The 16956-nt window shown below is 36.5% G+C and overlaps 1 protein-coding gene across 7 annotated transcripts; it reads left to right on the top strand.

Annotated features, from left to right (window-relative positions):
* Positions 1-133: 133 nt before the first annotated feature.
* Positions 134-16956, top strand: NFYA (nuclear transcription factor Y subunit alpha). Of its 7 annotated transcripts, none has more exons than XM_032217502.1 (10): positions 134-318; positions 2396-2512; positions 3376-3462; positions 6248-6394; positions 8203-8334; positions 8515-8620; positions 9578-9726; positions 10656-10829; positions 12877-12978; positions 13948-16956. In XM_032217502.1, exons 2-10 carry the CDS (start codon positions 2438-2440, stop codon positions 13999-14001), a joined length of 1026 nt encoding a protein of 341 aa, XP_032073393.1. In that variant the 5' UTR covers positions 134-318; positions 2396-2437; the 3' UTR covers positions 14002-16956. The 7 variants fall into 7 exon arrangements, with proteins under 7 accessions (XP_032073393.1, XP_032073392.1, XP_032073390.1 ...); XM_032217501.1 differs by having other exon boundaries at positions 139-318; positions 3376-3459; positions 9560-9726; XM_032217499.1 differs by having other exon boundaries at positions 140-318; positions 3379-3462; positions 9560-9726.

Genomic DNA, 16956 nt, shown 5'->3' with positions numbered 1-16956 from the left:
TCTGGAAAAAAAATTGTCCCGCACATGCGTAGAAAAGCCATCTCGAGAATGGAGGAGTTGAAAGGGAACTGAAACGGTCCAAACGCACCCGTCAGTTCGAAAGAAGCCAACGCATGCGTGCAATTTTAAACCAGCGCAAGCATCCGCGGGAGGAACTTTTCTACTGCGCCTGCGCGAGGGCACCCTCGTCTTCTCTTTGTTGGGCTTCGGGGGTTGGGCGCCATTTTGCGCGGCGGCTGAGTGGAGGCGCTGATTGGGTTTCGGGGACCGGTGGCGGAGCCAATCAGAGCGGGACCCGAACCGGGGGAGCAAGGCACGGTGAGTTCGAGCAGCCAATATGGAGCCCCCGAGCGCCGGCCCAAGAGCCGGGATTGGCGGGGCCGAGTGGCCAGTCAGAAGGCCGCGCGCGGGCTAGGGCTGGGCGAGCGCTGGGGCAGCGAGTGGCTGTGGCCCGTTGGCGCCCGGAACCTCCATCGAAGTGGAATGGGTGGCTGACGTGGGAACCGGGATGTCACTGTTTGGGGCGAATAGGGTTAGCTAGTCCGGTCTTGCTCGGCCCGGTCCCCGCGGGACGGCCGCAGGACCTTCGGAGATGCCTTTGTGTGGCCTTCGCTGGAGGAAGGGAACGAGAGAAAGCCCGTGGGGCGTTTCCTCCGGTGGCTTCACGGGGCGGCCTTCAGTGGCCTTTGTAAGGGGCTCGCCATCCTGTGTTTGGCGGCCTCTGGCCCTGGAGGTCAGTTTTGCTCCCACGCCTTTCAGGGCACGGACTGTAACCGAACACCGCGGAGCTCAGAGCGCTGAGTTTCTCCGTCAGCCGCTCTGCCAAATATTTGCTTCTAAAATATACGCCTTCGATCGAGACCGATATTATAGCCGAGAAGGCCTCTTCATAGCTGCTTTTTCCCATGACACAAAACAAAGGGGTTTTCCTTACATATCGGGTTACAATTATACTAAAATAATCTGCCTCAGATGAAAGCCACTGCTGCTTATGCCCGTTATAAGCTGCTCGCATATCCTTCTACAAATGTACATTGCATAGGCTGACCGATAGCCCGAAAGAAGAGCATTTCAATAAACGGTGGAGTTAAGGCATGTTTTTTTCTCTCCTGTTAGAATAACCTTATGGCGATTTAATCTATTTTTTGCGTGTGAAATCTTTTTATGTACTTCCTGTACAAAATGATTTAGTGGCTTTTAACATAATTCCAGATGACAAAGAGGGGATACTATATAAGATTTCTTAAATTCAATGTTAGGGAATAATAGATTTGTTTGGGTTTTGTGGTTTCATTATGTTCTGTGTTTGTTTATATATTATACCATTGAATATAAAAGCTTACAGAGGCCATGCTTTGTGTCCCAGTCTAGAAGAAAGGGAATGGGTTGTATTACTAGCTTCTTTTTTAAAAAAGCTAATTAAATTAACTACTGTTTATATGCAACTATACTTAAAATGTACTTAAAATAGAGAAAGGAAGGTAATATTCCAAATGTAAGGCTAAAGTACAATAGTTTTCGATTGGCTATCTCTGAGGTTTGATAAATGTGCATCATTTTTCTGCTGAAAACAAAAAGGGTACAATTTAGTAGTAACAGAATAACAGTTGGAAAGGATCTTGAAAGTCTTCTAATCCAACCCTGTGGTCAAGCAGAAACCCTATGCCATTTCAGACAAATGGCTGTCCAATCTTTTCATAAAAAACATCAGTGTTGCAGCACCCATAATTTCTGGAGGGAAATTGTTCCACTCGTTATTACAAAATATCACAATCATATAGCCTGCTTGTCTCATCGTTGGCCTCACAACTGAATTTAGAAGGAAGTCAGACTCATTCTGATTTCAACTGTGTCTTGTACAAATACATTTGATGAAAAACAATTTGAATTTCTTGACTAAGTTAACACTGGCAATGTCCTGCAAAATTAATCAGAAGATGTAAATATTTGAATGTTGGTTACCTGAACCATTGTAGTCCCACTCCTGCTAGTTTCAATCTACATCATGCTTGGATCTGTTGGAGGTACTTCCACTACTTCAGTCTTCACCAATCCTAATTCCCTGCAGATAATCACCTAATTTATAGCCATCATATCTTCACCTATGATGGTTGGGAAAGGCAGGTCAATATACTTAGAACCGTTGAGTACAAAATTGAACTATCAGATGTTTGTTGTTGACAATTATGAATTCCTATCCAAGAGGTTTTTACTTAAAATGAGTAAAAACCCTGTGCATTCTTGAATTCCTAAGAGGATAACCAAGGTATAAATTGAGTAATAAATGCAGTAATACCTATACTATTTTATTATGTTGCAGGTGGACCCACTTCGTTATTTTAGGGTTTCCACTTGCACTAAATACACATTGACAATGTTCTATGTTTTCTTTTAGGTTTCTGATTGAAAATTGGATAAAGAATTGATACAGAAAACTATGGAGCAGTACACTACGAACAGCAGTAGCTCAACAGAACAGATAGTTGTGCAGGCTGGACAAATACAGCAACAGGTATGACAGTTATTTGTAATTCATATTTCAGTATGTTGGTTCGTAACAGTTTTAAGTGCCCAGAAGAATATGTACTTGAATACTCATTGTTAGAACTGTGCAAAATATTGGGTTACCCTTTTTGCTCCAAAAGAAGCATCACTTCTTTGAGTGTAAAAGCAATCATGCCCCTCCCCAGTGTTTTTGCCCATATATGTGCACAGAGGGTACTTCTGCCAGAATTTCTGCCAAAATGAATTGTACTTCCATGTGGTTTGCATAGACCTACAAGGGCACATTTAATCTCTATACATTAAAACAGAATTGTGAAAAGTAAATGATATGTCTGTTTCTTGGCCAGCTCTAACACTAATGTAACAATTTGTTTGTATGTGATGTCTGCATAAGATAATTTAATACTTAACTATAGTACTACGTATAAAGTTAGAGATCTCTTGGATTAATATAAATTAGGTTATGCTTATACTGAGGTTGTTAGTGGGGTTTTTTGTTATCTTGTCTATGTTTCTTAAATTTCAATGCTTTTTTTCTGAGAGAGATTACAGTGCAAGGCTAACACTGATTTAGGCACAAACAATATAAGTGTTCAGATTTCTTCCTTTCAGAAGCCACAAGTCAGCCATCTGTTTCTTTTCTGTCCTTATTTAGAACTTCCAAACTTTGCACTGAGAAAGGGAGTAATTTGCTTCTTTTTGACCACAAAGTAATATGCAGATTAAACATTGGTAGGCTACCACATTAGAGTTGGACTTGCTCATTCCTCCTTGTAGAGCCGGTTGTCTCTTCTGGCAGTTTTTTTTTTTAATCTTGTCTTGAGCATTTCCTTCTGCCAAGTTTCAAGCTCTTCCTGTTCCTGTTCCCAGCAGCAGGGTGGTGTGACTGCTGTCCAGTTGCAGACTGAGGCTCAGGTGGCATCTGCCTCAGGCCAGCAAGTTCAAACCCTCCAGGTAGTGGTGATCTATCTGTTGTTTTTGTGTGAGCGCTGCATGAATCACACTATCACTGCATGTTCAATGCTGTGTTTGCACTGGGGCTTGAAATGGAAATAGAAAAATAATGGCAGTTTTAATTACAAGTAACATCTCATGTCCCTAAATAGGATGGAATAAGCTTCTCAACCAATTCTCATGCTGGCTTTGAATCAAAAGATTCAATGTATGAACTATATGTATATGTATGGGTAATAGTTCATTCTAACCGTAGCAGATAACAGTCAAATTAACTTTTAAAATGTTGAAATGGATCCAGTTAAAATGCATGTTGCAAACTGACTTATCTGAAACTTATATTACTACAGGTTTTAAAAATATGAATGATATGCTGGATGGGGGGAGGACTGTGGGTTTGCCACTCTTCAAAAAGTCTTTTTAATAAAGAACACTTAAATTATATATTTTAGGGGTTGTTTTCCCTTTTACTAGTGAGATTTGCAAAAAAAAGAAATTTTGTTTGAGATATATAGTCAATGGATTATGTTTACGACAAAAATCAATAATATGTGTTAGCTTAAAATATTAAAATACCAGAGAAGAAAGATTTTAAATCCTGATTTGTGTTCTTGTGAAATGGTAAATGGCATGTAAAGACTCTTATCATCTGTTAAATAAGACAAGACTACTATTACTTTCCGTTTCCTCTACTCTTTTAAGGATTAGTGTTATAAAGCACATTAACATCCATCTTTGATGTCATCAAAGGTATCTTTTTTCTTGTTTAGATTTTTTTTCTGGTTTTTTGTTTGTTTGCTTTACTACACTTTTCAAAATATTCAGTATTTTATTTAAGAAACAATAAAATAAAGTTAATAAAAGTTTATTTGCATCGTATTGACCCACCCTGAATTTTACACTATGTTCCTTTTTAGCTCTTCTATTTCTTATTTTGTTAGCCTTTTCCAGCCTAGAATTATCCATATATGTTCAATTTCAAATCCATAATTTGGTAATTATGAAAATTAAAATCCAGTGTTTTGAAAGAGTTTTTATTTAGCCTGGCCTAAGTCACATAGAAAGCCTTCAGAAGACATTCATATTTTATATTGTTCTTGGACTTCCATTTCAAGTCCCAAATATGTCTGAGTTAGTTACAAGTGCACATACAGGTGGACCTTGACTTAAAATTTCTGTTGTTAAGCAAGACAGATGTTAAGTGAGTTTTGCCCCATTTTACAACCTTTCCTACCTCAGTAGTTAAGTGAATCACTGCCATTGTTAAATTAATAATATGGTTAAATGAATCTGGCTTCCCCAGTGACTTTGCTTGTCAGAAGGTCGTAAAAGGTGATCACAGGATCCTGGAATACTGCACCTGTCATAAATACATGCCAGTCGCCAAGCATCCAAATTTTGAACACATGACGATGGTGATGCTGCTATGGTTGTAAGTGTGAAAAACAATCATAAGTCAGTCTTTTCAGTGCCATTGTAACTGAACAGTCACTAAACAAATGGCTGCAAGTCAAGTGCTACCTGTATTCATAAAAATATTTCAGTTTCATTAAATTTAGCAACCTGTCTTTAAAAGATACTGCTACTTCTTGGTGCCTCATTAATAGAACATGATATACTATAGTATGCAGTTCTTTGGATTCAGTCTTAGAAAAACATGTGGCTCCTTTGAGATGTTGCAAACAGATGGTCTGTTTGCATCCTGTGCATTCAAAACAGTTAAGTGAGTTGTGCTCAAATATGCAATCTTTTTAGCCTTGGTTGTTACGTGAATTATTGCAGTTGTTAGCTGAATCACAGTGTCATTAAACAAATCTGAGTTTCTCCATTGATTTTGCTTATCAGAAGCCTTCTGGGAAGATCACAAATGGCAATCACATGACCCTGCGATGGTCATAAGTCAGTGCCATTGTAACTTCAAATGATCAAAATTATTGTATGTTCAGGACTAGCTATTTATGGGTCTGCATTCTGCAATTTTCAGGGTCATTTCCCTTTTCCTTCTCTTTCTCAATTAGAAATGGCCTTCCAGTTGTTAGCCATTTTTCATTATCTGATGGTTCCAAAACTGTCAAGAGTGGGTTTGTCAATGACTTTAGTCAGAACCCATGGAGCTCAACTTGCTTGGCCCATGTGCATTCCTATTGTGATTCCTATTGTTGTCCCACAAACTTGTCCCAAGTGTTTGGGTCGCTTTGTCAGGCTTTTCATTATTTGTGGTCAGTCCTTTCCTACTTTCAAGAGTTTTGTAGAATTAATGCTGATTTGATCTAAACTGCAAGTTATATTGGAACTGAATTATTCCATTGTCATGTTGCCTGACTTTCTCTATAGTAGCATGATTCTTTGTTTCAGCTCTGTAGTCTCTGCAGTTCTCCTGATTTGCTTTGATTTTCTTATTTTTCAAGTTTCCTTGCCTCAAATTCTTCAAATTGCTCAAATCTGTGCAAATTTATTTATCTTTAATTCCAGTCACATTTTACATTTTGTTCTTTCATTTCTTAATAATGTCATTCCTTTGTATTTGTGTTTCCTATTATTCCTTCATATTTTTATATTATTATGTTTGGTCACACAATCATCAGATATTTAGACTTGATTTGACATTTTTATTCAACTATCCAGGCCTTTTCAGCAACCTGGAATAGGCAGATATTGTTTTTAATGGTATATTATGATGATGATGATTTTCTGCAGAACGTCTACATAGGAAAATTTTGGTGCCTGAAGCTAATTGCTTATCTGAGCTTGTGTTTCATTGTTGTTCTCTTCTTTTCCCATTCATTAGGTCCAGGGTCAGCCACTGATGGTACAAGTGAGTGGAGGCCAGCTAATCACATCAACTGGTCAACCAATTATGGTACAGGCTGTTCCTGGAAGCCAGGGTCAAACTATTATGCAAGTTCCGGTTTCAGGATCACAAGGACTTCAGCAGGTCAGCGTGCCCAAATGATGTACAAATTAGTGTTAAGCAATGCAGTGATTCTATTAAATCAGTTTTCAATCAAATTGATTTTCCAAAATCAATTTAAAGACTAAATAAACAAATTGCTAGCTTCAGATTGATTCAGCAATTTGGAAAAGGTTCTGTACTAATATGAAGGGTCAAATTAATTAGTTTGAGTGGGTTTAAATGAATATATTTCTAGATAAACCAGCTCTGTCTAGGAAAATACCAAAAAATATTCCTCTGCCTAGGAAAATACAAGGAAGCTCAAACTGAAGTAACCATGACTTGTTGCTTTCCCCCTCAACTGGAATTTTAAGATTCAATGTCTGAATGCACAGGAACTCATCTATGTTCTTTTTGCTGGTAAATGTACATTATGTCAGTAAATTAGTTTAATTCTTTTTTTTTTTAAGTATTACATTTCTGTCAAGAAATGTCTTACTTTTTACTCTATGAAACAAAATAATGTTTGTGTCAAAACAAGAAGAAAATCCATTTCAGAGGAAGAAACATTTACCATTTTTATTGTAATATAGGTAGGCCTTGCTTAACAACCAGTTTTTTACCAATCCTTAAAAGTTTTCACAATCCCCTCAAAAATACTGATGACTCAGTTCCAGAGTTCTGATGACAGCATACTCATGATTGCATTTCAGGCCCTTGGGAACTTAGCACACTTTTATAGCCAGTTGCAGTGTTCCTCAGCCATGCTTACAACTGCTTACATGCTTACAACCACATGACCAATCATAAAATTTGGTTGGTCAAGTGGGTACTTCAACATATGACTGTAATGACTTATGACAGACATTCCAGACTACATTACAGTTGTAAATAAAACAGTATCTATAGGGCCTCTCAACTTAATCCAATTGGTGCTTCCCAAAATAATTAGTTCTGATGGTGGATCTGCGATTCTCCAGATGTTGCTGGAATACTTGGTTATGTCACTTGTGTTAGTTGCCTAGCCTTCCTCTTTAAAGGAAAAACCTTATAAAAATAAATATGCACTGCTTCAGAATGATGAAATTCTCTGTAATCTTCATTACAAATTCAGTGTAATGTTGTTATTAATTGGGGTCATATTGAACATTGTGCAAGAATACTCCCCTAATTGATGAAGAAGAGCTAATACTATATGTTTACACACTTCTTGCTTAATATATTCCTTTGAATTGAAGAATGTTTCCTAATACACCAAGGGGAGGAGGCGTGGGATAGAAGAAAGATGGGTAGAGAGGGATGGGAGAGAGGGTGGGAGGGAAGGTGAGAAGGAAGGGAGGGAGTGGATCGGGAGAGAGGAGTGGTAGAGGGGGAGGGGAAGTAGGGTAGAGGGGGATGATGGAGGGAAGATAGAAAGTTGGAGGGGGGTGGAAGAAAGAGGTGTATGGAGAGTGGAAGAGGTATATCGGGTTTCTTTTTTGGGGGGTATTGTTGACAAGAGGAATTGCTGCGATTATTGTTTAATGTTGTATGGCGTTGGCTATGCACAGTATATATGTGAGTGTATGAAAATGAAAAAATGGAAAATAAAAAACATTATTTCAAAAACAAGAATGTTTCCTAGGAGTTGCAAAGAAGTTTACTTCCTATCCTTATTTTTTAATACTCTTGCTGTAGAAAATATGTATGGTGGTGCAGCAAACTCACTCTTCAACATTGCTTTTGTTATTTAATGTGCATAATTTCCCCCTAGCTTTTGTTTGGTTAACAATTCATCTCAGAATAATCAATTAAAGCCATGATTAGGAATAGTAGTTAACACCATCTTACTCTATTTTATATGTCCACAGATTCAATTGGTCCAGCCTAGTCAGATTCAGATTCAAGGTGGACAAGCGGTACAAGTTCAGGGCCAGCAGGGACAGACACAGCAAATCATCATCCAGCAGCCACAGACAGCAGTAACAGCTGGCCAAACACAGGTAGCATATTATAAGGGGGAAGAAGTTGGAGAGGGGTCAACTAAAGGAAAGAAGGTCAATGTAACATGCAGGAAAATTGATTTTTGGCATTGTGTTTTATGTGAAACCATGGGAAATTCCAAGGTATAATAGTTTTATATTACTCACTGTTTTGATTTTGTGTGATGCTTGCTTCTGCAGACCCAGCCACAGATTGCAGTCCAAGGACAACAGGTAGCACAGACAGCAGAAGGTCAGACAATTGTCTATCAACCAGTTAATGCTGATGGAACAATTCTTCAACAAGGTAGGAATTCTATGTGCTAAACCATTTTCTAAGAAATATTAACTGTTTCAGAATTGCATGCATTTTTTTTAAATTTCTGGAACATGAGTGGCTAGTTAATAAGTTGTATATAGTCCTTGTCAGACTCTATAATGTGCCCTTTAACAAGAGCTGTGTCTGCTCTTCTGGTAGTTTTCCTGTCTCCTGCTAGAGGGGAGTACTAGAGAGTGCTCCCTTCCCCAGCGCACCAGTTTTCATACTGACATCTGATTTACATATTATTTTCTGATCACCTTAGAGCTCTTTCTTCAGTTCCATGTTTTACCATATTACTTTCTTAGGAGTATGTATATATGCATTTGTCAGCAGCATCTGTTCAAGATAAAGATGTTTCTGTTTTAACAGACATCAACAGATGCTGCATCTGCATTTCACCTCAAAGAGCCTAATCTAAAATACTATGTGATCTTAATTCTACTAGAAGCTAACATATAGTATGGATTTTCTGCTGACTTATGTGTAAGATAACAAACATCCCTGTTCCCAATAGCTAATATTCAGAAACGCATTCCCATAGAACTGGAAAGCCCTATAGCACTTCCTGTCTGTAGCATTCTGTTCCATGAGTTTATTTAAGCCTATATAAAACTTAGTGGACATTATTATACCTTTATGGAAATGATACAGTTCAGTTAGCAAGAAGTGAAAAGTAAGTTATCTCTTATATTTTAATATTTATTGCCTTAACAATAAGGTATTTAGCAAAAATCTTGAATTTCACGCTGGTTTAGCTTTGTTTAGAAATATACGCTTAACTCGCATGTGGATAGGTCATTTTAGATCTCAGTAAAAAATAATATTTAAAAAACATCCATAAGCATGGCTCAGAATGAGGGAATAACATTTGAAATGGGATTAAATTTGTTCCTTATTTTTTTATGCGTTCTGTTCTGTTTAAAGTTACAGTCCCTGTTACAGGCATGATCACCATCCCAGCAGCCAGTTTGGCTGGAGCACAGATTGTTCAGACTGGAGCCAACACCAATACAACTAGCAGTGGACAAGGGACGGTAACAGTGACTCTCCCTGTTGCTGGAAATGTGGTTAACTCTGGTGGAATGGTCATGGTATGTATTGCATTCTATACTCCCCCTTCTATTACTGTGTATTATTGTATACCACAAATGAGGAAACTTTGTACCCCCCAGGAACATTGCCTATTTTTTCTCATGGCTTTTGTCCCAACAAAGTTGCTTACAACCACTAATTTTCCCAAATCTTGCCAGCAGGAGAATCAAACAAGATGTATAGTACCATCATTGAACAGGAAAATACTATATTAGCTCATCCATTGATAAGCTGAACTTAAAACTTTTAACCAAAATATCATGAAAAATGTGGGTAGGTGATATCTGTGGATTGCCCATTTTTGATGATATTTTGGTTCAAAATTTGAAGCTTGGCTTATCAGTGGATGAATTTATATGTGAGTATATGAGAAATGTAATACTTTAGAAAAGTAGCATTGTATGTATTGATGTAAATCCATCCATGGATAAGCCAGTCAATTTTAGGTCCATTTGGCACCCAAAATTCGCAAATTATCCATGAGTATATAGAATAATGAAATTTCTGTCCACCCCAATGATGGGATTTTTTATTAGTATGTGTGATATATGTGAATAAGTATTTTTGAATGATTGCAAAGCCCCTTCTCAGAAACATTCATGAGCCACAACACCAAAAAGGTTGCCAGCTTGATTTATAAACTAGATCATTTCTTTTTTAACTTGATATCCATTCACTTTTTTATTTTTAAAGAGATTTGCTTTAATTTTGCATATTTGGAATATAGTTGAGGTAATTGAGATATTCAAACTGCAGGTGCTTTTATGTTAATTTCTATGAGATTTGCTGCAGAGGTTTGAGAATATTTTTTTCAGGAAGTGAGTTGAATTCTAGGAGTTGGTTGTGTTCATTTCCCACTCCTACTTTGTCTTTCTATGCTTCTTGGTGAAAAACAGTTTAATCAGTGCATTTCTCTGCTTTGATGTAGATGGTGCCAGGTGCTGGATCTGTGCCAGCTATCCAAAGAATACCTTTGCCTGGGGCTGAGATGTTGGAGGAAGAGCCTCTGTACGTAAATGCAAAACAGTATCACCGGATTTTGAAGAGAAGGCAAGCAAGAGCCAAATTAGAAGCAGAAGGAAAAATACCTAAAGAGAGGCGGGTAAGATTATCAGCTGCTATTACAAATTATGAGACACAGAAGATAAATAGCTATATATCATTACGATCGCTCAGTAACATACAATCTGTAGAAGTCTTTTCCTAATCATTGTATAATGAACCATATTGAACTCAAAAGGATACCATATTTACAGTATAAACAGATGCCTTTTTGTTTAATGAATAGAAATAGATTATTGGTTTTCAAAGTCTTTCTTGACAAATCACTAGTAGATTGCCTATGTTTTTTTATTCGTAGAAATTGCATAGACTTTAATGAGTTAAAATAAATGTTAGTTGAAAATTACAGAAAAAGTTCTGAGCTGATCATAGAAGGATGAGAGAAGATCATATAATTTTACATGTGGAATACAATGCACTTTCACCAGGAGTTCAACACATTAATACTAATGCCTTGTTTAGACAGTGATAGAAATTTGTTTAGGATAGTGGTATAAATTTTGGTTATCTCTTGTTAAGAAATACAGACTTGACAGGGCAATAAATGAACTAGATGTAGAAATGAATCAGTTATCCTGGAAAAAGAAGGAAGCAGTCTTTGCAACTTTAATTATATGAGGTAATGTGGAGGCTTGGTTATTATACAAGGGATAGTTACATAATACAATCTGACTCCATGAACAAAGAGAGATAGGTTCTGAATATTAAAAGAATAAAGCTCAAAATTATTAGCCATGTAACAGTTTCCATATGTTTTGTATTCCTTCCATTCTTTTTTGTTTCTCCTCTAACCTTTCTAGCCAAACAAATAACCCCAAAAGATCATAATTCATTCTTTTTCTCAGATCTTTGAGCAGTCCTCTTTTTTATTCTTTCTCCAAGGGATGCCCAGGGGTTAGAATTAGATAAAATACCTCAGTAGTCAAATATTGAAAGAAGTGAAGAAGCTCTACAGACATGCCCACATTTCCTTTTTCACTTTGATGCACTCCAGGTTAACTTGCAGGTCACTCCAAATATTGTCTTATTCTTAGTTGAAGTAATATTTAGCACTTACTCCAGCTAGATTCCAGGCCCAAGATCTCGCGAGTATCTACTTCTACAGGCAGCCAATATAAGTCTTTAGGCCCCAACTTTCCTGTTCGATGATTTGTGTGAGGAATTAGTGCACATTTGTTAGAAAGATGGCAGTTCCCAGATATTCCTTCTTTTATTATTGTGAGAGCTGGGAGGGAAAAAGCAGTAGCCATAAGAAATCTGTAACAAGTCACTTTTATTTTAAAGCAGAATTCAGTTGTTTGATCAAAAAATATAAATGTTGATATATTTTGATGGTTCTTCATTTGATCAAATGTACATTTGATCCCTAAACATGGTGTTTTCCTTTATGAAGCATCTGAGGTTTCCTTACTGAAAAGGCAATGTTGGATAGTAGATGCAAAGACCAAATGGGCTTTTGTTTTTACCTCTTGACATAAATCCTGCCTAGTTGTAAAAAATGCTACTTAAAGTTACTGGAATAAGTTAATTACAATTCATGTTGTTTAGATCTGTGAGGCCTCAACATTAGATTTGGAGGGAATTTCTTCTTTCAGACTAGATGATACTGAGGATTTTTCTCTTCATTTTTAGCCTTAGCATTATTTCAACCTTTTCTGTTCCTGATCTTTACTTAATGAAAATGGGTGGATGGATGGATGGATGGATATATGTATATGTATGTATATGTGTATGTGTGAATATATATATTTTCCTAGATTTTCACGGGTACAGGTATGCAGGTTTTGGTGTATTCGGGTCTTTTCCCATGTACGATTGAGAGTATGTTGGCAATGTTTCGACGAGGTCCCACTTGTCATCTTCAGGCTGGTGACTTCGGCCTCGTGCTCACCAGACACAAGGCCGAAGACACCAGCCTGAAGATGAGTGGGACCTCGTTGAAATGTCGCCAACATACTCTCAATCTTACACGGGAAAAGACCCGAATACACCAAAACCTGCATATGTATGTATGTGTATATGTATATGTATTCTAGCATTACACAAGGTATGCTTTCATCTCTACAATTTTGTAATTGTATATACAGAAATATCTTCATGAATCCCGACATCGGCATGCAATGGCAAGGAAACGAGGAGAAGGGGGACGCTTCTTTTCTCCAAAAGAAAAAGATAGCCCTAATATGCAGGTAAATGAAATTTATTTACTAACTTAAGTTAGTATAAGTTTGGATAGGTGCTTCCAGATTACAACTTTAGCATTAACCAGAAATAAATTCTGTATTCTTGTTAGGTTTTTTTCTCACTTTACAAAGCATGCAAACTTTATCACTTTGACATTTTCATCTAGCTCAGTTATTAAAAAAACTATGGAACACTTAAGTAATATATCTCAGAAAACAGTCATTATCCAGGTAGCGTGAGTGTGTGGGAGCGTGTTTTCTTATATATGTTTAAATTGTTAAATAAAATGAAGTTTATATTGTTAGTACATTATAGTATAGATAGTTTCAAAAACAGTTCCACTGGTATTTATTTAGCAATTGGTTTTGACAGAAATCTTACGTAATTGTGGGAATGATCTGCTTTGCTTTGCTTTATAGAACAGTTTAAACATTCTGTTATTCACAGTAATTCTGCTTATTTATTTTTATTTACATATTGTAAAATTTACATTAGGAATCATAAACACTTTCTGAACTTTGAGAGGTTGGATGGTCTTAAAACATAAGGGACAGGTATAATGCCTGTTCGCCATTGCGGCCCATTTGCCACAGCCCATTCGCCACCACTTGTTTGTGGTGATCTGCCTAGAATAGCTGATCGGCACCACACCAACCCCCTCCCCACCGCTGTATTCACTGTATAAGGCGCACAGACATTTCCACACACTTTTTTGTGTGGGGCAGTGTCTCCTACTCTGAAAAATATGGTATATACTATCTAGTAAGCTAAGATCTAGCTATATTAGTATGAGTACCACATTCCAAGTAGAAACTATAATAAATCCTTCTCCAGATAATCTCCTTGAAGCAAGTTGCAGTTACTCCTGATTTGTACTATAGCAACATGTCTGCCTTTTAATAATGTGTTTATGTTTAGAGACTATGATATAGATAATAGAGATTACAAAAACTTTTTTATATATATATATACAGGATTCTGGCCAGGGAAGTGAAGAAGCTATGACACAGATGATTAGAGTATCTTAACAACCAACTAAATAACAAAACATCTGGACAAACATCTTGTGTCTCTGCAATTGTTCCCTCTCCTTTCTATCAAATCAACTTCTGAAGGGGAAAATTTGCTACAACCTTGTTCTTTATCAGAACAAATAATACACTCGCAGTGAGTCATTTGTTTAGCTCCTAAATACAGTGGATTCAATCAACTGAGGTACTAATGGAATGTCCATTCACCTTTCTCAGACTGGGGACTGAAAGTCTGGTTCAGGAGGCCTTTAACATTTTTGGCAGGACAATGACCCAGCTTGATAACAATAGCAATAACTGACTTGTTATACTAGCTATACCATTTGGAAATTAAGGGGTTTGAATCACACAGAAATACTAATGTTTGAAACAGCCAGAGCTGACATGTTTTGTTTCTCAATGTGATTTTTTTTTAGTCTCTCACAGATGCCGCTTTTTATTAGGATTTTTATTACTTTCTAGCAGCATAACTTTCTATTGTTGAAGCATAATCTCTCATAAAATCTTGACAAGATGCCGAAGGTTGACCATGAAATACTGTCTATTATATATCTATCTAGAACAAAATTAATCTCATCTCAGGGAATGGCCATTGGGAGTGGGGGTATCTGATTTTATGGCTAGGAAAGTGTTTTGGTGAATTGTGCTTTTGACAGTTAAAGTTCATTAACTTGCTCCCTTAGAACCTGGTCATGCAGGTTGTGAATATCTCCAGTTATGCAAACTAGTCCTTTGCCTGGGCCCATTGATTTTCTGTGATCAAAGGATGAGATGCAATACTGAACTGTGAACCATCATACAATATGTAAGGACCATATCATTCATGTAACCAAATCAAAACTCTCTATATCCTGTCAAAGTTCAGACTGCTTTGGATTTGAAAATATAAACTCTCCTTTCAAATTTTATATGTAATGTACTTTGTAAATCTAACAATTCAAAATATATTATTTCCTCTTGTGAAGAGCTTTTTCTTTCTCTTGGTCCTGAATGACCAAGTTTTATGTTTTATTCTTACATAAAACTGCAAAATCATGATTGTTTTTTGCAATCTCACTTTATCATTCAGATTTTGACATCAAATCTGAGATTCATACTGGCACATACCACTTCCATTACTTATTCTGGTAACTGCTGAGAGGCCTGTTTTTGTATGTTCAAAAACAGGCTTCTGTTCAGCCCTTCAGTTGCTCAGCAAATCTGAGAATGGAGGAATACTGGAGTTGGTCTGTTATGAAAAACAGCAGTGAGCTGCATACAAAAAGCGTTCTAGTAATTGACCGATACATTTTTGTGATTTTGGAAGAAGTTGTTCTTTACTGGAAAAAGTAGACATTGGCCCTCACATAAATTTTGTTGTAGCTTGGAGAAATCTGCCTTCACAAAATTCCTTTTTTACTTGAAATAGAAGCAAGTTCAAAAGGGATGAAGAGAGAGTGTAAATGCAAATTATTGTTACAAAAAAAATATCAAATAACGGATATTTAATAAGCTGGTAAAACTTTGGAATTAGTTTTAACAAATTGCAACTTGAAGTTGGGTGTGGACCAAATTTTAAGCTGTTGCTGGTCACATGCAGTTCAGTGCTCTAACTTAAGCTCTTGGCAGCAAAGGGATTTGTTTCATTTGGTATCTGTAAAGTCCTGTTTAAGTGTGCATTGTAGCTTGTGTATTTATAAATGTGTTTCCTTCAGTCTTTCTGATCTTTATATTTTCAGTATAATGGGTATTTTGTTATTGTCTTGTTTTTCAGCTGGCTGCTTCAGCATGTAGCATTTCTCTCCATTGTTTTAAATAACAAATATCTAGTTGGTATTTAAGTGATGGTATTAGTGAAGGAACAATGAATGCTTTGTGGGTGGGGAATGGGTTTTATTTTCTACTATTGCTGTATATTGGCCTTCCTACATCTTTTATATTATTCTGGATGTGTTAGGTCCATTGCTCCTATAATTCCCATTGACAATTCCCAAAGGCTATGCTTTCTGGGAATTCTTGGGATTGATCCCAAAGTATCTGTAGAACATCAGGTTTGGAAGATTGCTGTAAATATTAAAAGCACTGATGCATTTTGAAATAATGCTGAGTGAGGGGAAGATACTGTATTGTTTGGGTTAGGGATTTTTCTTCCCATAAATTCCTATTTTCAGATGTCAGTTTAATACTGCATATTGGGGTATTCAGAGGATCAAGGTTCCCCTAATTCTTATGTAAATTTAGAACATAACAATACATTTGCAACTTAAAACTATCTAGCCATTGCAACCTTTACGTTTATTAAAAATAGAAATAAAAATGGTCTTTGTGATATCTGTATGTAGATGAAACAGAAACCTATTTAATTTTAGACTTTAGAAAATTTCTATAGTTAGTTTTTTTTTTGTAATGGTGTAAATTACCTGATTGAATCTATTATTCCAATGGCTTAGATTTCATGTGTGTAAGACAAATATATTTCAAACTATTTTTTAATCTTGGGAATCTCAAACTACAAGATGATGCAAAATGTTTTGTTCTCAAGCAAAAATTAAAAGTAAAGTAATACCAAATGCAAACTCTTAATTAGAAGTGAAAAGAGAGACCATGACATGCTTAATTGGAAGTAGGCTTAAGGATAAAGATATAGTGGGTTTAAGGAAGGTATGAATTCTTCTTTTGAATTAGAAAGCACTGGAATGTTGAGCCCATATAAAGCGGCTTGATACTTAGGGAGGGAATAGATAACCTCCAAGTGATGCTTTTTCCAAAATTTTGCATGTAAAAAACTTTTTTTTTCTTTCTGGTTGTGAATGGAGCTGGGGCATTGATATTTGTGAAATTGTAATGCAAAGTTTGTATATAGTTCAAAAGTTTATAATTTTTTATTCTGCATTTTGAAGTGTATTTTGTCTTTAATAGATACAACTGTAAGTACTGTGTACACTATTAAACCAATAAAATGTTTATAAAATA

This window comes from Thamnophis elegans, chromosome 5 (genome assembly GCF_009769535.1).
Source record: "Thamnophis elegans isolate rThaEle1 chromosome 5, rThaEle1.pri, whole genome shotgun sequence".
NCBI lineage: Eukaryota > Metazoa > Chordata > Lepidosauria > Squamata > Colubridae > Thamnophis > Thamnophis elegans.
The sequence above is the reverse complement of the archived record's forward strand: the minus strand, read 5'-3'. Positions and strand labels throughout refer to the sequence as shown.